Source organism: Schistocerca nitens, chromosome 8, assembly GCF_023898315.1.
Source record: "Schistocerca nitens isolate TAMUIC-IGC-003100 chromosome 8, iqSchNite1.1, whole genome shotgun sequence".
Lineage (NCBI taxonomy): Eukaryota > Metazoa > Arthropoda > Insecta > Orthoptera > Acrididae > Schistocerca > Schistocerca nitens.
Window position 1 is genome coordinate 362,073,970 of NC_064621.1, and position 22,344 is coordinate 362,096,313.

Here is a 22,344-nt window from a genome sequence, read left to right on the forward strand (position 1 = left end):
GCCTCCTAGGGAAGTCTGGTCGCAGGATGTGACGTAACAGGCGACCTTCTTGAGTCGCGATGCCAGTAGCCGTGTGAATATTTTCATGTCGCTGTTGAGCAAAGTAATTGGTCGATAGTCCTGGACCCTCGATAACCCGCACGGTTTATGTACGGGGATAATAATTCCTTCTAGAAAGGCGCTCGGGACCACTGTCATCGGTGACATCAGCTCTTGTGCGATTGCCGTCCACGTGGAAGCCAACAAATAGCGAAAACTTTTATAAAATTCGATGGGGATACCGTCAGGTCCAGGAGATCTGTTATCGGAACCCGCCTTGATAGCGTCTAGCACTTCATCGGTGGTTACGTCGTCTTGGAGGTCATGCACTGCATCCTCTGGAAGAGTGTTCGTAGTAAGCTGAGCGATTTCTGTGATCAGTGCTGCAGAATGCGGTACGGCTGCGTATAGCCCGGCAAAATGAGCATGGAGAGCACGACCGATGCTTTGTTGGGTGTCGTGCCGGCGCCCTTCCACATCAGTGAGGACTTGGATCAGAGCTCGTCGTCGTCGTTGTCTTTCCTGAAGGAGGTGGTACATCGACGGACGTTCTTGAGGGATTCGATTAGAAGCTCGAGAACGGACTACAGTGCCTTCCAAGTTACGCCGCATGATCAAGGAGATCTGCGCCTTCGTGCGATGGACCATCGACTGCCGGGCCGGCGAGAAAGGCATCGTCGTACAGTCTCGTAGAATGGTGTAGTAGAAGTGCAGGGTATTAGTTTGCCACGCCTTTAATTCCTTCCCATAACTCATCAGAGTCTTCCTGAGGGTCGGCTTTGCACAGGAGAGCCACCATGATAAGGTGGAGTCATAGGCTTCTCGACGATGGTGGCAGCGTGCCCACGCTTCTTCGACCATACGGCGACAGTCTGAGGAGGTCAGGTGAGCGACATTGAGTTTCCACAGACCACGACTATGCCACACTTGCTGTCGGGCGAGAGTGATGTCAGAGGTACGCATCATGGTCTGAAAAGGCCAAGGGCCAGACTTCCGCATGACGTGTGCCATCAGCAAGGGAGCGGGTAACGTAGATGCGATCTATGCGGCTTGACGAGTGAGAGGTGTAGAATGTATAGCCCGGTTGAATTCCGTGGAGCTTCTTCCATGTGTCAACAAGTCGGAGACGGTCGATGACCACTGAGAGAGATGCACAAGGGGAATGTCGCGGGAGTTGGTCCGCGGGCTCTTGTGTCGAGTTAAAATCCCCACCGAGTACCAAATCGTCCTGCGGACCGGTGAATAGGGGCGTGACGTTTTCGGCAAAAAAAGTTTGTCGGTCATGACGGCGGCCAGTGCCGGACGGAGCGTAGATATTAATAATACGCACGCCGAACAGTGTGAGGGCCATACCTCGCGCAGTGGGGAGGTAGATGACGTCCTCTGCAGGGAGTCCGTCGCGTAGCAGGATGGCGACGCCGCTACCGGTATCGGATGCGGGGGAAACATGGGCGTTGTATCCGGTGGGAACTAGGAAGTCAGCCACGAACACCTCTTGTAAGAGTGCTATATCCACATCCGCAGAGTAAATAGTGTCTCTGAACATGGCCAGTTTATGGGGGGCACGAATGGTGGCAAGATTCATCGTGGCGATACGATATCGCTGTGTGCGGCCATCCTCAGTATTTGCAGAACGTGCGGTAGAAGTAGCCGGCAGGTGGAGACCCGCGGGTGGTCCCGTAGTGGTGATAATTACTGGCGGGGCGCCAGCCCCAGTGGACTCCTGTGCAGACACGCTGGCAGCCTGTTCCCCTTCTTCTTCAACGTCATCGGCCCAGGAAGCTGACGACGTGGACATGTGACGGTCACGTACTTCCGGAACGGGTGTTGTGGATTCCGCAACATGAGTGGCAGGGGGACCGCCGGCATCATTCGTGGACAACGGCGAGGACACGTCCCTGGCTGGGAGAGTAGGCGTCACAGGAGGGGCGCCTGTTGCTGCCACATCGCGTGACTGGACGCAATGTGGGAGATCACCGTCAGACATCAGGTCGACATCTCGTGGGGCCGTCTGAGAAAGGGCGTCATCGGAAGGCGTTCGTCGTCGTTTCCTGTGTTTGCGAGGCGACCGCTGTTTTCTGATGTGGTCTTCTGAATCAGAATGTGGTCGCCCGTCGTCTGATGCCGAACCCGTCTGGACAAAGGCAGACGTCGGCACGACACCGAGGTCGACTTCCATGGTTCCTACACGAACATCGGTTTCGGTCTGCAAACCGGACGGTCCTGAAGCGAGCACTGGAGGCGACGCCGTGCTTGTGTCCTCGGCGCTTTGTGCTGCGGCGGGTGGCGTTGACGAAGCTGCTGACGCAATCGAGATTGGTACGACGGGGTCCTGTGCAACCTTGGCGCAGGTGATGGGTAAGGACGTGACCGTCGAAGCCTGGGTCTCTTCACGTAATGGCGTCTGTATTAAACGGCGGTGTAAGCATTCGGAACGTACATGTCCCTCCTGGCCACATCCTGCGCACGTTCGTGGCTGTCCATCATACATGACGATGGCCCTCACACCGCCAATCAGCAGGTACGATGGGACATGTTTCGTCAACTCAATTTTTATTTGCCGGACGCCATTTAATACGGGGTAGGTGGTAAATGTTTGCCACTTCTCCGCGACGTGACCCAAGACGGTGCCATATGGTTGGAAAGCGGCAATGACCACATCCTGAGGCACCTCGAACGGGAGCTCAAACACCCGCAATGTCCGGAGACCGAATCCAGCATGGGCGACTGTCACAGCACCCATATGTCCATCAGAGTGTTTAAATTTCAGTCCGGTGGCATGACGGTGAATGATGTCATTGCAAAGTTCCTCCGTCGACATCTTGATGTAGACAACACTTCCAGTGATGGAAAAATGTATGCCTAGTACGTCCTGGGGGTTCAAACGTAGATCCTCACGTATAAACTGTTCGACTTCGAATGCTCTGGGTCTTGGATGTTCGGCCTGAAACGTTACTTTGATCGTTGTACGGCGGTACGAGTGCGCCATGGTGTACGTTAGTACTGGACTCGATAGACACAAACACCGCGACGCGGAAGTAAACGCCGCCGAGAGCGGAACGTCGGAAGGCGCGCGGAGCAGCTCCGCACGCTAGCACGGCTGCGAGCCGACTGACCAATGAATGCGAAAATAAAGTAAGTAAAATTTTTGCTCGAGGGAGGACTCGAACCAAGGACCTCTCGTTTCGCAGTTGCTCACTCTAACCACGGGACCACGGCGCTCTTCGTGTTATATAGTCCTAGATGTTGGATATGTTACACTTGGACTACTCAGTTTGTATATTTTGTTTATTTTTTCATAGTTCCACACAACTTCTTCCTGTTTTCTCGATTGATCTGTGTTCATTTTTTCAAGGCCTATCCACTGTGTCAATTTATAACTAAATCTGAGGGGGGTGCGATGGGGAGGTTCCCTTGTAAGAAGAATCGCTTCTCGGCTTTTCACAAGATCAATGTGTAGTTCCCTTTCAACAAGTGAAACGCAAAGATTAAATAAACAATCAAAACATATAAAATGAAACAGGTTGCAAATGTAACGTACGTGTATTTCCACCTATTCGTTACCAGTGTACATATATCGAGGTCAATGGAAGTCTGGTATACATATATTACATACGTAGGTCCTTCTGTCATCAGTAATACTGATATGTACGTAAGAAAAGACTGCTAGTAATAGCGGAGACGAAATAAACAGCACATCTACAATTTGTATCCCGTGTTCCACTTAGGGTTTACTGAAGCGGAGGATACATCGTTCAGGTGAAGAACAGGACAGTAATGCTAGTCAAAACGAAGAAATCGCCTTACGACAAACTCGTATTCCGGACTGTACTTAAGCAACACACTTCGAATGAGCTTTTAATTTGTATCGGGTGTTTCATTTGCGGTTTAGTGAAGTAGGGGATATATAGTTCAAGTGAACAACAGGACAGCAATGCTAGTTGAAACTAAAAAATCGACTACGCTGAACTTGTATCCCGTACTGCACTTAAGCAATACAGTTCGAAAGACTTTCGAGATACAACTGACATACAAGTAACGTGATGTATTCTTTGCTAGTAATTTCATTCATTTCTTTCCATTGTATTTTGCGGAGAAATACTAAGATACAAACACGCGATATCGTTAACGTGAAAATACTACTGGCCCTTACATATGTGAAATAAAGTTTATCTCTCTCGCATTCCTTTATTTCTCAACATTCTCCTCAGCTCTTTCATCTTTGAAATACATGCTCTCTGGCGACTTGTGACGTCATTGTTCAAAGCCGACGGGTTGTATCCCCTGCTACACTAGACCCAATTCTGCATAGGACAAACCAGTAGAAACTTCAACTTAGATGTAAAGAGCACACCAGAGAGAGTGGAAACAACCGAGCCACATTTTTTCAACATCTACAAACAGGAAAACACGATGTAAAACCCATGAACGAAGCACTAGAAATCTTCTGTATTACGCAAAAGACAGCAAACATGAACATTTTTGAGGAAATAGAGATATATTCACATGCGTACAACAACCCCACAAATTTACTGAATGTGCAAGCGACCTAAACCACAAAAAAATATGTTGAAAACTTTATTCAGATTATAAAAGCTAGGAAACGGGTAAGTAATAAATCAGACACACTAAATAGTACCTACCCATAGTAATAGCGATAACATAGACCATAGATAACATAGACTGTGCATGACGTCACTTTATTGAAACCAACATCTACGTCACGTGACTCGGAGCACGAAGCCGAGTATGTCATTACGCGTTTATAGTGCACAATTTATGACATTTTTGTTACAGATCAAATGCTGTGCTTTTAAGTAGAACGAAAAGTAATGAAATCCACAAACGCTCAGATAAGTCTTGTTTTGTATCCTGCAGATTAGGTAAACTGACGAAAATCGCAGTTGAGAAAGTGAACTACTTTAAAAGACTTGCAGAGATATTTCCATGAGTGTAAAAGACTTGCAGAGATATTTCCATGAGTGGAACATTACAATATATGTTGATCCTTAGATGTAAACCTCGATGAAAGACTAACATTTTAAAATGACAGAACGTTAATATCTAACTCACTACAGGAATTCTGTACAATATTTTCTAATACATTACGTTCATTGTTTTGGTATCTGTACTGGATTAAGCAAAAGTAATAAAATATAAACGCTTGTTATGGGAAAAGACGGACATTATGGATACAAACGGATTACATTTCGTAGCGTTACCGTCTACCACGCAAGGGGGCCCGGGTTCGATTCTCGGGCAGGGGACTGGGCGTTGTGTGTCCTTCATCGTCACTGACACGCAAGTCGCCGAAGTGGTGTCAACTAAAATGACTTGCAATACGGCGGCCGAACCCCGAAGGGGATATCCCGGCCAATAAATGCCATACGATCATTTCATTTTTTTACTCCCGTGGAAGTGGCGAATTATGCCTGACACTGCAACAGAAACAGGCATTCACCACATAACTATGATTATGTCGTAATAAGGATAACCATCGCATTAATATTACGAATTGCGAAAAATTAGGTTAAATGTACTAATACATGACGTATAGTAGCAGTACCACAAGGTATTTTACTGTTAAAATCTGTGCTTGATTTCGGGTGTAAATGAGAAAAATTGTCAGCTCCATTCCGCATTGCGCGTAATGGCTTTGACTCGGCTGCTGCAGTGATTCGGCTTACTGCAACGAGTTTAGCTTGCTGCCCCGAGTCACGTGACTTGTTGGTTTCAAACGTCAACACGGCAGAGATTGGTGCGTGCGCAGTCTATGTTATCAATGGTAGATGCAGCGATAACAACATGAAGACTATACAAGAAAGAAGTAACACCAGGAAAGCATCGCTAATCATCGACAATAAAAAACTATTACGAAAAAAATATAACATAAAAATCTGAACTAAAACTACAACAGTATCTTAGGCAATAACATTATTGTAATCAAACGTACTAAAATAATAACCAGTCGAATTTCCACATATCACTTACTTATAAAGGTAACTGTGTAAACACGTAATATCGCTAATCCACTGTAATCCAAGCTATCAAGAGAAAAATAGCAAACATAAAAACTGACTAAAGTCAGATATATGTCTCCAATGTACATCTAAGAGGAGCAGTAATAATTCTAATAATAATAATAAAAAAACAGGTTATGCCAGCAACGATATTACATGTAAGGTAAAAACACCAAATGAATGTATTATAAATTTTCTGATCATAGTTACAGAGCATTACATTAAGATCATCATTTACTTATGTATTCACAAAGCACCTGATGATGGCAATACGCTGAAATGGGCTCATCGTGAGTGATTTATAAAATAAAAACCATTTAAAAAGCTGTGTAGCTGGCTGATATTCACAATAATAATGCCATTGGAGGACATATTTTGCACTGCGGGTCCCAAAGAGTGAAAGTTATGTTAAATAAATTTTGTATTTCATTTCTACACCCCCATCTGAGGGTGTCCCGATGAGGTCCCACCTAGGTATGGCAACCCTATCCTCGGTACCAGTGACTGCCCTGTGTTGGGTAGGAGGAGGCCAGTCGAGGGCCTGCAGCCAACCCCTCTGCGTGCTAGATACAATGGAAGTACACCTTGAGTTATGGTCTGAGGTCCGATTTCATATGACAGCAGGAACACAATCGTTGATCGTCCCACGCACCCTGACTGCATATTTGTACGTCAGTCTGGTGACTCGATCTGTTCATGAACATCTTTCCAGAGAGTGTCTTCCAATAGGATAACGCTCGCCCACATTCGCTGTTGTAACCCAACATGCTCTATAGTGTATCGACGCGGTGGCTTGACCTTCTCGACCAGATCTGTCTCCAATCGAGCACTTACGGGTCATCATCAGACGACAACTACAGCGTCATCCTTCCATCCCACAATTTGACATCCCTCATTTGTATAATACAATACATACACGTTTGCATGCTTACGTTCAACATTCTGGCTGTTACATCTGTTATTAATGTATCAGCATTTGATATTTATAATGACTTATCTCGCGCTTACATTAACCTGTGATCTTGTAAAGTTGATCAATTAAACATGTTACCTAGACAAATTTATTGCCGAAATTTAATTACATTAATTATTTTTTGGTGTGGCGATTTTTTCCGACGCTCCGACTTAAAAGGCCTAAATACTGTGACATTGCAGCATGTACACATTACCTTCATTATAAAACAGTCACGGAAAACGACAACTGAATATATAGGCTGCGTCATGTTGATCTTCGGTGCAGCACCTCGTGGTAGGTGTAATAAATTTCTCGCTTTAATTACTGACTCACCACCTTCGTGGGTACCACCAGTTCTCCCGTTCAGACCTGCCACAAAATCGGACATACTCAGCGCCTAGCTCACAGGACGTCTACGGAGACAATGTAAATGCTCACTGCCCTGGCGAGGTTTATATCGCAAGGAAATTACCTAATATGCCTCAAGGGGTCCAGTTTTATGTGTGTGAGTAGGAAGACTTTGATCACCAGATACAGTGGTTATTATATACTGCCTGACAAAAGAGTGAAACACCCAGTAGGGGAAGAGGAAACGAAGTGAAACTTCACGAGCTGAAAGAGTATCTGATGTTATTTCAGTGATTACAGTATCGAGTTAAATTTAAAAAGAAGAATATTGAGCCCAATTGTCATTGTGAGGTTGCTCTCCTCTGGTGTGGGTGCACGCACTAATTCGGTTGGGAAGAGTGTCATGAAGCCGTTGTTTCCACTCGTGAGACACGGTGGCCCACAAATGTTGTAACTGGTCCTTGATATCCTGGATAATGGCACTGCGACGGAATTGACGTCCGAGATGGCCCCTCACATATTATATCTGGGACTGATCTGGGGATCTTGAGGGCCACAAGAGTACCTCAGCATCACGCAGAAATTTCATAGAGACACGTGCGGTGTGTGGACAAGCATTGTCCTGTTGAAAACTGGCGCCACAACATTGTTGCATGGGAGGTAACACACGAGAACGCCGGATGTCTATGAAGTACCGTTGCACCGTCAGAGTACCCTCAGTCACTACTAGCCATGACCTGAAGTCGTACCGGGGGGCTCCCCTCATCATGAAGCCAGGAGTGGTACTGCTATGCCTCTCCAAAACACTGGAAGAGTAAGTCCACTCCCTCCCTCCCTTACCCCACACACCTCCCCAGGTTGGCACCACATTCGCCGACGATGACCATCTGGCGTAGTGCAGAACTGCGATTCACCGCTGAGCACAAGGCGACGCCGTTCATCAGCAGTCTGTCCTTGCCAGTCACGGCACAGCTCCAGATGCACCCATTTGTGCTGTGGTGTTGACAGCAGCCTACGCAAGGGATGGTACGAGGGTTGCATAGGAAGTATTATTGAACATAATAAGAATTACACAATGAAAGAATGGTGTTTTATCTACGCATACTATTTTTCCACGTAATCTCCGATCCGTTCTATGGCCTTCCTCCAGCACGAAACAAGAACGTGTATGCCCTGTCGGTACAAATCCTTGTCCTGGTGGCGGAGCCAGTGCTTCACTGTGTGAATCATCTCCTCGTCGTCCTCAAAATGTCTTCCACGAGTGGCGTCCTATAATAGCCCAAACAAATGGAAGTCCATGGGGTCTACATCAGGTGTGACATCGACGGTTCTCAGGCGCGCCTAGTTTCTCCCCGGTCTCTGGGCTCACTGTCGCGCATGATACCTTAGTGGACCCCGTCGCAATTTCTAACTCATTGGGTCAGCACTTTGCTGAGATTTCGAGCTCTTCACATTACCCGCCAGCGTTTCTCCCGAAGAAACGTGCAGCGGAAGTGCGACCTCTTGCTTTCTCCTCTCAAAATCGCGAAAGCTACAATACTGTTTTCTCAATGCGGGAACTCCAACATGCCCTCTCTTCTTCCCGCTCCTCCGCCCCTGGATCGGATGGTATCCATGTCCAAATGTTGCTGCATTTATCAACCCATAGTCTGCGTTACCTCCTTCGCCTTTATAATCGAATTTGGACCGACAGTACCTTTCCCAGACGATGGCGGGAAGCTATCGTCGTTCCCATTCCGAAACCTGGAAAGGACAAACATCTCCCCTCTAGCTATCGCCCCATTTCTCTCACGAGTAGTGTCTGTAAGATTTTGGAGCGTATGGTGAATTACCGTTTAGCTTGGTGGCTGGAATCACGCAGTCTTTTAACACCTGCCCAATGCGGATTCCGAAAGCATCGCTCTGCAGTTGACCATCTTGTTGCTCTCTCCACTTATATCATGAACAATTTTCTCAGGAAACGCCAAACGGTAGCAATATTTTTTGATCTGGAGAGAGCATACGATACCTGTTGGAGGACAGGCATCCTCCGCACACTGTTCTCTTGGGGCTTTCGAGGCCGGCTGCCCCTTTTTCTTCGCGAATTCATGGCAGAGCGAACATTTAGGGTGCGGGTGAACACTACTCTCTCCCGCACTTTCTCCCAAGAAAACGGTTTGCCCCAGGGCTCCGTGCTGAGTGTTGTACTGTTTGCCATCGCTATAAATCCAATTATGGATTGTCTCCTTCCTGACGTCTCAGGTTCCCTCTTTGTGGACGATTTTGCGATCTACTACAGCTCTCAACGGACCAGCCTTCTTGAACGACGTCTTCAAGGATGTCTCGATCGCCTCCACTCTTGGAGCCTCGAAACCGGCTTCCGTTTTTCTCCCAGTAAGACCGTTTGTATTAATTTTTGGCGACGTAAGGAGTTTCTTCCGCCCTCCTTACATCTAGGTCCTGTCAACCTTCCGTTTTCAGACGTCACTAAATTCTTGGGTCTTATGTTTGACAGAAAACTGTGCTGGTCCTCCCACGTTTCCTATCTTTCGGCTCGCTGTCTGCGAACGCTCAACACCCTCCGTGTCCTGAACGGTACCTCCTGGAGAGCGGACCGAGTGGTCCTTCTCCGCCTCTATCGCGCCTTAGTGCGCTCGAAATTGGACTATGGAAGCATAGTCTACTCCTCTGCTCGGCCGTCTATTCTTCGGCGTCTCGACTCTATCCACCACCGTGGATTACGTTTAGCGTCTGGAGCTTTTTACACTAGCCCTGTGGAAAGCCTTTATGCTGAGACTGCTGAACCTCCGCTGTCCAATCGGCGAGCGGTCCTTCTGAGCCGTTATGCTAGCCATCTGTCTTCCGTGCCTGCTAATCCAGCCCATGACCCTTTTTTCGACGCCTCCTTTGATGTAGGGTATGCAGGCCGCTCCTCCTCCCTACTACCCCCGGGAGTCCGCTTCCGTCAACTGCTCCATTCTCTTTCCTTCCGCTTTCCAAAAACCTTCTTGACAACTTGGGGTACAGCACCGCCTTGGCTCCGTCCCCGGATCTGTCTGCTCCGTGATCTTTGTCAATTTCCCAAGGATGGTACACCTTCACTTGTTTATCGTCGGGCATTTGCTGCTCTATGTGCACAAATGACGGACGCCACCTTTATTTACACCGACGGCTCGAAAACATCGTTGGGTGTAGGGAGTGCCTATATTGTAGGCGACGCCCCAAATCACTTTCGGCTTCCCGACCAGTGTTCGGTTTATACTGCGGAGCTTTTCGCTGTTCTCCAGGCTGTCCACTACATCCGCCGCCATCAGCGGATACAGTACGTAATCTGCTCAGATTCTCTCAGCTCTCTCCTCAGTCTCCAAGCTCTTTACCCTGTGCATCCTCTGGTCCACCGGATTCAGGACTGTTTGCGCTTGCTCCACCTGGGGGGCGTCTCGGTGGCGTTCCTCTGGCTCCCGGGACACGCTGGTATCTGTGGGAATGAGGCGGCTGATATAGCAGCCAAGGCTGCAGTTTCCCTTCCTCGGCCAGCTATTCAGTCGCTTCCCTTCACCGATCTACGGAGCGATTTATGTCGCAAAGTTGCTCATTTATGGCATGCGCATTGGTCAACACTTCCCCGAAATAAATTGCGGGAAGTGAAAGTCCTTCCTTGCGCTTGGACCTCTTCCTCCCGAACGCGTCGTCGGGAGGAGGTAATTTTAACTAGACTCCGGATAGGGCACTGTCTTTTTAGCCATCGACATCTTTTAAGCGGCGATCCTCCCCCACTCTGTCCCCACTGCTGTCAGCTGTGGACGGTCAGACACCTTTTAATTGAATGCCCCTATTTTAATCCGTTACGCTCCCGTCTACAGCTATCGCCTGATCTATCGTCGATTTTAGCAGATGACACGCGCTCAGCCGACCGCGTTCTCCAGTTTATTAGTGACAGTGAAATGACGTCAGTCATTTGAAGTTTTATCGGGGACTATCAACCCCTCTCTGTAGTGGACTTTTAAGCCTTGTTTCTGCTTTTCGTGTCTCCAATTTTATGAGTTTCGTTCCCATTTTTGCTGTTTTCCATTTTCAATTTTTATTATTTCCTCAGTCACGGACCGGGCGCTAATGACCATAGCAGTTTTGCGCCCTAAAACCAAAAAAAAAAAAAAAAAAAATCAGGTGTGACAGCCGTGGATGGTCTCCCCCGACCGCTGCAAGTCGTGGAGCTCCGCCGAATCGCCTTCTCATGACCTCACCCTCCGTGCCCAGGGACTAACTGTACTTCCGTCGACAGCAGATGCTCCATAGACTTTGTACAAGCATGTGTGAATGTTCCCTACAATTTCTTTCCCTGCAGTGAGAAATTCAATGGCGGCATGTTGCTTGTAACATACATCACCTATAGACACCATTTTGAAACTGTCCTGCTGCTACGCTATCTGTAGGAAGCGACGGAAAGTTGGCGCGCTCACTCAGGAGACTTCAAATAATACATACGTAACGTTTCGCATTCGTAGCATTGTTTTCGGTTGAGACAAAAAATGCGATGCATTACTTTCTGGGCAACCCTCGTAATTCGCTAGTCCGGCTAATGCTAGTCTCTGGCCAACGGTGCAGGATGACACAGAGTGTTACATGTTCTCGCTTTCCAGACACAGATGTGAAGGGGCTACGATGTGCTTGGTGCAAATTAAGACTGTGCTCCGCTGCGGTCAGACGCGGCCGGCCAGAACCTTGACGGCAAGTACGCCTACTCTCGCGTTCCCATGCAGTCGAACATCGCGCCAGTGTCACAACTGAATGCCGCACAAATCTGGATAGTGCACCATTCGACGAGCTGGCAAAATGAAGACCCACAGCGAGGTCCCTTTCAAACTTTGTCAGGTGCTGATAACGCTGCCTCGAACGCGTACGCAGCATCTCGATATCCTTCACAGTGATCATGCAACATGTCGTACTGTTCCAGGCTTGGTATCAACACTAAACTCGAACAACACTATGATGCACTCTGGTTGCCGTTCTTCCTGTCACTTACAGTTGCAACTTTAGATCATTTACACATCCGCCAAAGATGTGTCGTGCACGAAATTATAGTGGCACCCATCCATGTCATATGGGTGCTTCACTTTTTTTTGTCAGACCGTGTAAATAACCTACTGGATAACGTGGAAATGAGGCTTTTTACGGTTGATGCTGTTGTATAGAGAGAAGTCGAACGCCTAGAAAATTGTAGTGAAATGCAAGAAGACCTACGAAAGATGGACAGTTGGTTCAGGGATTCGCGGTTAACCTCGGCATAAACAAATCCAAAGTATTGCGGAAAAATAAACAGAAAGCCCATTAGTGCACGATTACACGACTGCAAAAAAAAAAATCACTGGAAGCAGTCACATCCATTTTTACACTGTCCAGACGCATTGTGGCCACCTGTCAAAAGCCTGAATAAACACCTTTTGCAGCGCGGGTGCGCAGGAGGAGTGTCAGTGAGGTTGTGGAAGGTACCGACAGGTATGTGGAGGCATGCCGACTCCAGGGTCGTGGCCAGTTGTGCTAGGTTTCTCGGTTGAGGCACCATGAGGCGGGGCGTGCAGCCCGACCGAAGTGGCCCAACAGATCCTCGGTTGTGTTTAAATCCGTGGAGTTTGCTTAACATGGGAGCACGATAAACTCATCCTGGTGCTCTTCGAACCATACACGTACACTGAAAGCTGCATGGCGCGTTGCATTGTCCTGCTGGTACATGCCATCGTGCCGAGGAAAAAACAAGCTGCATGTAGGGATGGAGATGGTCCCCAGGAATAGATGGATATTTTTGTTGATCCGTCGTGCCTTCGGAATTGGCGAGATCACCCACGGAACACCCCGAAAACATTTCCAAGACCATTACGCTCCCTCCTCCAGCCAGGACCCTTCCGACGATTGTTATAGGGTGTCGGCCATCTGTTATGCAACATAAAACGCATCTCATATGAAAAGGCCACCTGTCACCACCAAGAGGGCGCCCATTTGCGGTATTGGCGTGCAGTTTCCGGCCTTGCATGAACCAGGTGCTTGATGTGGAGGCCCAGACGCAGCAATGTCCGTTGAACAGTCTTTGAGGAGACGCTGTTGGTAGCCTCTTTGTTCATCCGGGCGGTCAGTTGCTCAACATTGCACATCTGTTCGCCCGTACACATGACCGTAGCCGCTGTTCACTTCCTGTAATGTATGGCCCGTGGTGCATCACTGTTGCCTCACCGCCGGTTTGGATAGCATTATTTTGCCATGCACTTCGTACTTTAAGCACGGCGGCACGTAAGCAGTTTACAAACTTAGACATTTCGGAAATGCTTCCACCCTTGGCCCGAAAGCCAATGATTATACCATTTGGACGTCAGATAAATAGTTACGTTGCCGCATTACAATAATTGCACCGTGTTCCGCATCCCCCCAACACACTTCACATACCTTCCACTGCTAGTGCTGCCGTCTGCGAGTGACGTTGACGTCGAACGTAGGTGGTACAGTAGAGTCTCGATATTCAGAGTCTCGGAATTACGAGCTTCCCATAAATCCGAGCCCCGTCGATCCTTTTCCCCGACCCGCTCGAACCACTCACCTAGTTGTGTCGGTGTCAAACTACATGTTTTAATTATTTACATAAGAAACTTTTTGTTGAAAGTGGTGTCTTTGGTTTGTCATTGTCGGTACAGTACAGGACCGTGCTGTGTTTAATTTACTTTGTTGACAACTTTTTTCTGTACACCTAAAAATTAGTGCTGTAACAAACGAAACAAAATTTACAGCTTTGAATGGGACGTTAGAAGAATTGAACCGACTTGTGAAAGGAGCAACAGTAAAAAACTTGCTCTAGAATACGGTGTCGGCGAAGTTAACGACAGTGACTACCGAATAAGTCGACTGGAATTAGAACAGTTTTCTTGAAAGAAATAGTGTGAATAATCTCTTAACCGAACAACTATAAAGAGATGGGAGTTTCAAAAAACGAATGCTGCGTTGTGCATGTGGTTTATTCTTTTCAACATCGTTTTATTTCTTTTTCAAATGTTCAAATGTGTGTGAAATCTTCTGGGACTTAACTGCTAAGGTCATCAGTCGCTAAGCTTACACACTACTTAACCTAAATTATCCTAAGGACAAACATACACACGCATGCCCGAGGGAGGACTCGAACCTAATCCGGGACCAGCCACACAGCCCATGACTGCAGCGCCTAAGACCACTCGGCTAATCCCGCGCTATTTCTTTTCCCATATAAATTTCGATAGTTCGTGTGTTCAATACTTCGTGGTGATCCCGGTCCGATTCACGTCGAGCTATTGAGACTTTACTGCACTCACATTAATGTGACAGGTTCGTGCACCGAAGAGTAGGCGTATGGAGCGACTTGAGGTGGAACAATCACGCTAGCCGCATAGAAGGCAGATGCCAGAATTAGATTCATTGAACGAATCTTCAGCAAATGTAGTCGACCCACAAATGAGTTAGCTTATAAAATCTTCGTTAGAGTATTACTTGAATATTGCTCGTTAGTCGGGGATACGCATCAGATAGGATTTATAGAGGAAATAGAGAAGATACAAAAAAGAGCAGTATGTTTCTTCACAAGTTCATTTAGTTAGCGCGAAAGCATTACGGAGAAGCCGGCCGGAGTGGCCGTGCGGTTCTAGGCGCTACAGTCTGGAACCGAGCGAGCGCTACGGTCGCAGGTTCGAATCCTGCGTCGGGCATGGATGTGTGTGATGTCGTTAGGTTAGTTAGGTTTAAGTAGTTCTGAGTTCTAGGGGACTGATGACCTCAGAAGTTGAGTCGCATAGTGCTCAGAGCCATTTGAACCATTAAGGAGATACTAAACTAACTCCAGTGGTAGAGATGCTTTCTGCATCACGGTGTGATTTACTGTTAAAAATTCTGAAAGTGTCCAGTCCTAGAAAAATCAACCAATATATTGCGTCCTCCTACTTAGACCTCCCGAAAAGGCCACGAAGGTAAAATCAGAGAGAGGCGTACCAACAATCGTTCTTCCCTCACGGTTATCGCGATTTGTATAGAAAGGGGCAATGGCACGCGAAGGACCCTCCGTCACACACCAGAATGTTTACAGGTATAGATGTAGTGTGTGCCGTGAAAGCCCCCTCAAACTGTTTGCGCCGCAGCGCTTCGGTTGCCGGAGACCTTCCTCGGCCCATTTGCAAATATTTTTTGCCGCGAAGTGGCTCCCGCGGTCCTGTGTGTGTGAACTGAAGCGCGACTGTTTCTTGTTGGCAGCACCAGCAGCAGGTGGCGACGGCGGTGGAGCGCGCCAAGCAAGTTACTATGACCGAGCTGAACGCCATCATCGGGGTGAGTATACTAGACGTAGACCTAGGCGTACGCCCAGCTGGCGCTGCTGCAAGCCTCTGCCCCGTGGGATTGCCTCTCGTCGTTGGCTCGCCGTCCTATTGATACACGAGAAACGCGTGAGGGGCTGTAGTGAAGAGAGCCTTATTTAGCTTTCAGATTATACAATGTCCCAGTTTTTAGTTCCTTTATGTTTTTGTGAAATAGCAACTAACAAGCAGACACCAGACCTCGCGTTCCAACAATTTCGAAGAGCTTCAGCACGATAGTCAAGGCCCGCTACATGGTAGCCTACATGCTTGCGTTTTCGAAGAGATATTACAGTCAAAGGCTATGACGCAAGATCCGTTTCTTGACCCGGTGGAATTGTTTGAACATTCGGAAATACGGAAATTTTATTTCTAGATAATTCATATGCAACCTAACAGATACTGAAGAACTAATATGGTTTCGATCCACTGCAGATCTACTTGTGCGGGAAAATCCTTGCTAAGTGGGGCGGTGCGAAGTGTTATGAGTCTTGCGTTCAGGTGACATCCAAATTTCATACGTTTGGATTCGAACTGCATTTGTTGCGAAATTTTCTTTTTTGCCAGGGGAAGGAATTTCGGAATATTTTGAAATTAAAACAGGTGTGATACAAGATCATGGACTCTTTCCACTGCTTTTCAGATGTTTAATTCACAAAGTAATTCAAGGGTTTCGGAAATTACTGTCGGCGCTTCTTTTGGCGAACCAATCGAGTTAGGAGGAACCAGTGTTAGAGTAGACTGCGTAGCTTTTGCAAACGACCTGGCAGTTCTATGGCAGCGCAATCAAACAGCACCAATAAAACAAAGTAAATTCTTGAGCAACAGAAAGCAATAGGTGAGCAAATATGACTTAAGGAGGGAAAAAAACCTTGTGAGCAACCAGGGATCCAAAACAAAGACAAAATCGAGAGAGGTTCTCAGTTCAGGTATTTACCATATTCGTGTCAAAAATGCAGAAAACGAATACACTACAACAAGGCCATCAAACCAGAGTGTCTTCATGGGAGCGAAACGCTCACCTTAAACAGAGAGACGTTTAAGAAATCCGAAAGAGAGAAGGAAAAGTAATCAGAAAAAATCTAGGAACAAAGTATGCTGTAGAAGAAACATAAAATTACTAAAAATCACCTGAAAGGGCCACCTGATCCGAGTTGCAGGTTTCCTATCTAATGGCTTCTGGCGACAACAAAAATTTGATTTCAAGTACTTCATTTAATTACTGACACAATTTAAAAAGCTCTCCTAGTCTACTCATTAAGAGCTGTATTCTTATGTTAAAAACTTAACACAGTGAGTCAAGTATCAAAATTGGAAACTGTGTTCGAGTGTAGTGTGTCTTGAGGGACCATAACTCGCAGCTCGCAAATTACCGAGATTACCCACACAGACACACGAAATAATCAAAGGAAAAAAGTTTATCGCTTGCTACATTTTCGCTGTTCACCCAGTAAAACGTCGATACCAGGTACGACGTTTTAATTTATCACATCTTCACTACCAACTCTATTTGCAATACATTTTACAAACGCTATCCACATGTAGTATTGAATGCACTTCGTTCACGCAGTTCAGGAGACATGGCGTAGTAAACGTTGAAATCTGTGTAAAACGCTTTTCGCAATCAGGCGTTTGAAGCCGTCTTATACATGGGCGTTCGAATCTTTAAGTAATCGGGGGTGGAAGTGTTACTGGTATTGCAGAAAGTATCACTGGAACCCATGCAGACAGAAGTTACGCGGGCTTCATAGCAGTTGGGCAGCGTCCCAGTTGGACAGGGCTTCCCTCCTCAAAAATAACTCCATCGAATCGAAGTCACTAATTCTTTAATTTCCAGAAAAACTGTTGGATTGTGGACCTCTTACGTATAAACATAAATTCCTTATGTAAGACCGTTTTTATGGATTCCAGTTAGCGCGAAACGGATCCTACCTCCAGACCCTGAGCGTCTATTATTATCATCATCATCATCATTATTGAGTTGGAAGCTAGCGGCCTAAACCCTCTAGTAGCCTTTACTTTCTAGTGGTATGCCAAACTTTGAAGGTCTGATGTTTGCTTGTAAGCCAAAAGCTTTCGAAGTCTCTCTCTCTCTTTCATTTTTTTTTTTTCTAGAAATTATAGACGTTTGTTTCAGGTCTTACTTTGTAGGATAAGTAATTGCACTCAGTTATGAATATGTATATGCCCGGCGCGAACGGGGATACAGAAAACGTCGACCATCGTCTTAATAAGAGTCCAATCAGCGAAGAAAAATTAGGGAAAAATAGTGTATTCACAAATTTTTCAATAGCAGTTGGGGGAATATAAAAATAACATACGAAGGCGTGCTGAAAAATAATGCCTCCGAATTTTGTATCCGAAAACCTTTAAAGCTTTTTAAATGAAACAAAGGTTATTAACATTCTACATGTCTATTCTTCATGTCTACATTTTTATTTCTCAACATAGTCACGCTGGCGACAAACACATTTCTCCCAACGAGAGACCAGCTTGTTATACCGTCACTATAGAATGTTTGATTTTGTTGGCGGGACCATATCACCTCTGTTTGCACCGCTTCATCACTGTCAAAGAGAAGTCGTCGAAGGTGTACTTTAAATTTCGGAAACGGATGAAAATCGGTTGGGACCAAGTCGGGACTGCATGGAGGATGATCGGTGACAGTGAATGCAAGGCGTCGGATTGTTCCATATGTCGTAGCGCTCGTGTGCGGTCAGGCATTGTCATTCTGAAGGAGATGGTGCTCCGTGTGTGGACGAATTCTACGAACTCGAAACTCGTTTAAGCACGCAGTTTCTCTAGCAGCGACATGGTTACGTTACATACTACAATTCGGAACCCTCTAGCGGCAGAGGACAGCAGCCATGTCGACATTAACAATAAAGACGTAGGATGATATAACGTTTTTTTTTAATCTTTAAGAATTTTCTCATAAAAAATTAGAAGACATTACTTTTCATTACTCACCCCGTACTAAAAACATTACTTTTCATTACTCACCCCGTACTAAAAATCCTGATCTTTGCGGCGTGAGCGTGTGGGTGCGGCGAGGGCGATCAAAGGTCACATTTTTATATTTTTCTTGACGATCTCGAAAACCACGACTTCTAGCGAAAATGTTCCCACGTACAAAATTAATCTGCATTAAATATCCCACAAATGTGGAACTAATAGTTTCCGCTTTGTTGGAGATTGAAAAATAGCAGATTATTAAAAATAGTGTTTCAGTGGAATAAAATTAATGTGTATTGTTAATTAACATGGTTTAAGAACAAATATTAAATTTTTGTACCACGTCCAGGTGCACCAGAAACGTATTAAGGGCTTCAGCAACAGACGACTCCTCCTGATTTTCCATATCAAATTATTTTATTATTGTGACTCAGCGAAAGAAAAAAGAATGATCCTTTAACTAAAAAACCGAAATCATTATCGCCAACAACTTCACATCCAGCGCTAAACGGAGACGTCATGTAGACATTTCCCTGCATTAAGTTGGTAAATTAGATAGATGTTCCATAGATCATTTGAACGAATTTTTTGTCGAAATGATGTGATTGTGACAGTTTACAGGGTATGTAGACATGATAAGGGTTAACGTTAATGAACATATTACTTTTTAGTCTTATTCATACAGCTACACTGAATAATTTGATGACTTTTTATAGGAGGCTACAGGTTTCTAAATAAAAATTCGTCCATGTAAAAGGAGGAGTTATCCAGAAGAAATAGTTTTAGGTTAGATTTAAAACTTGATTTGCTGCCTGGCAAAAATGTTATGTCATTGGGTAAGTGACCAAAAATTGCATATTGAACTCTTTACTGAACCACGGCCAGCTTTAATAACGGATAATAAAGGACATGTTGTAGACATGGACATCACTATTCTTCTGAAATTGTGCTGGATTATTCATGAAGAATTTCATTAGCAAATTTACTGTAAGCCTATGTATTGTGATGGTGCCGTTTAACCAAGTACAATGCGTAGCTCCTTGAAGAAGTACCTACTTGACGACCGCTAGTGAACACCACATATTATTCTTACTGCTCGCTTTTGTGCAGTCAGCGCTTTCGTTGTAAGTGATGATCTACCGCAGGACATTAATGACATGCAAAATATGTCAGGAGGCCGTTTCGTTTGTTTCCAAGACTAACAATAACTACCTAAACGTAATTGTTTGAGCAGCTTGACAATAGCTTCTTGTTCTTCAAACTTCATTCACCGAGAAATTTGGAGCAGTCTACCCAGTTTACTGGCTCCTGTTCATGTGCTACATCAATTGTTAGTATGATTCTGTTTGTTGCACAGAACTGAATATGGTGTATTTTTTCAAAATTTAGGGAGAGAGTTTTTCACAGAAGTGGGTCATTCACCTATACAGGGTGTTACAAAAAGGTACGGCCAAACTTTCAGGAAACATTCCTCATACACAAAGAAAGAAAATATGTTATGTGAACATGTGTCCGGAAACGCTTACTTTCCATGTTAGAGCTCATTTTATTACTTCTCTTCAAATCACATTAATCATGGAATGGAAACACACGGCAACAGAACGTACCAGCGTGACTTCAAACACTTTGTTACAGGAAATGTTTAAAACTTCCTCCGTTAGCGAGGATACATGCATCCACCCACCGTCGCATGGAATCCCTGATTCGCTGATGCAGCCCTGGAGAATGGCGTATTGTATCATAGCCGTCCACAATACGAGCACGAAGAGTCTCTACATTTGGTACGGGGGTTGCGTAGACAAGAGCTTTCAAATGCCCCCATAAATGAAAGTCAAGAGGGTTGAGGTCAGGACAGCGTGGAGGCCATGGAATTGGTCCGCCTCTACCGATCCATTGGTCACCGAATCTGTTGTTGAGAAGCGTACGAACACTTTGACTGAAATGTGCAGGATCTCCATCGTGCATGAACCACAAGTTGTGTCGTACTTGTAAAGGCACATGTTCTAGCAGCACAGGTAGAGTATCCCGTATGAAATCATGATAACGTGCTCCATTGAGCGTAGGTGGAAGAACATGGGGCCCAGTCAAGACATCACCAACAATGCCTGCCCAAACGTTCACAGAAAATGTGTTGATGACGTGATTGCACAATTGCGTGCGGATTCTCGTCAGCCCACACATGTTGATTGTGAAAATTTACAATTTGATCACGTTGGAATGAAGCCTCATCCGTAAAGAGAACATTTGCACTGAAATGAGGATTGACACATTGTTGGATGAACCATTCGCAGAAGTGTACCCGTGGAGGCCAATCAGCTGCTGATAGTGCCTGCACACGCTGTACATGGTACGGAAACAACTGGTTCTCCCGTAGCACTCTCCATACAGTGACGTGGTCAACGTTACCTTGTACAGCAGCAACTTCTCTGACGCTGACATTAGGGTTATCGTGAACTGCACGAAGAATTGCCTCGTCCATTGCAGGTGTCCTCGTCGTTCTCGGTCCTCCCCAGTCGCGAGTCATAGGCTGGAATGTTCCGTGCTCCCTAAGACGCCGATCAATTGCTTCGAACGTCTTCCTGTCGGGACACCTTCGTTCTGGAAATCTGTCTCGATACAAACGTAACCGTGCCACGGCTATTGCCCAGTGCTAATCCATACATGAAATGGGCATCTGCCAACTCCGCATTTGTAAACATTGTACTGACGGCAAAACCACGTTCGTGATGAACGCTAACCTGTTAATGCTACGTACTGATGTGCTTGATGCTAGTACTGTAGAGCAATGAGTCGCATGTCAACACAAGCACGGAAGTCAACATTACCTTCCTTCAATTGGGCCAACTGGCGGTGAATCGAGGAAGTACAGTACATACTGACGAAACTAAAATGAGCTCTAACATGGAAATTAAGTGTTTCCGGACACATATCCACATAACATCTTTTCTTTATTTGTGTGTGAGGAATGTTTCCTGAAAGTTTGGCCGTACCTTTTTGTAACACCCTGTATAAAGAATAGGAGTGGACCTAAAATTGAACCCTGCAGGTCTCTCTTTGTGAGTTCTCCTGAATCACTAAAATTTTCTCCTTTCAACATTGTTCCACTTATTCACAATAACTTTTTGCATTATGTTTGTTAAGTATGATTAAAACTATTATGTGTATAGCCATCAACTACATAAAATTTAATATTTCAAAGAGTTTAACGTGGTCTACGCAGGCAAACGCCTTGAAAATATTACCGAAAATACCAACTGGCGATATTAAGGTCTTCAGCTGAAAGCGTCCATGATTCTTCTGCGTATTTTCCAATGTCGCCACTCACTCTGTATTACGCCATCATCTTGGTCTTTGCTTATCTCTTGGGGTCCATGAAAGAACATTCTTGATCCATCAGCCACCCATTCACCTGGCTACGTTTCATTTCCGTTACGATCCGCCCATTCTTTCTCCTGCATCTCTCTGTCGCTCGACAAACTGCTCTCAGTTTTTGACTGGTTTCTGCATTTAAAATCCATGCCCTTCACAACTACTTGTCGAAACTGATAGTATATTCTTGTTGTAACCAGTCTCATCCGCGTGTGACTTTAACTAAAATCAAAATATTTCCAATCCCCCCAGTCCGAGCAAGATTTTCAAGATCCACAATGTCATATCCGGCGAACGTCGGAATTGGAACTCTTCTTCGAAA

General features: G+C 45.7%; 1 protein-coding gene across 1 annotated transcript in view; it reads left to right on the forward strand.

Annotated features, from left to right (window-relative positions):
• The window catches only part of LOC126198607 (protein groucho), a 755,742-nt gene that overhangs the window by 628,867 nt on the left and 104,531 nt on the right, over positions 1–22,344 (forward strand). The window contains exon 6 of the mRNA XM_049935059.1: positions 15,598–15,672. Coding sequence (XP_049791016.1) covers positions 15,598–15,672 — 75 coding nt within the window. The remainder of the gene's footprint in view (positions 1–15,597; positions 15,673–22,344) is intronic.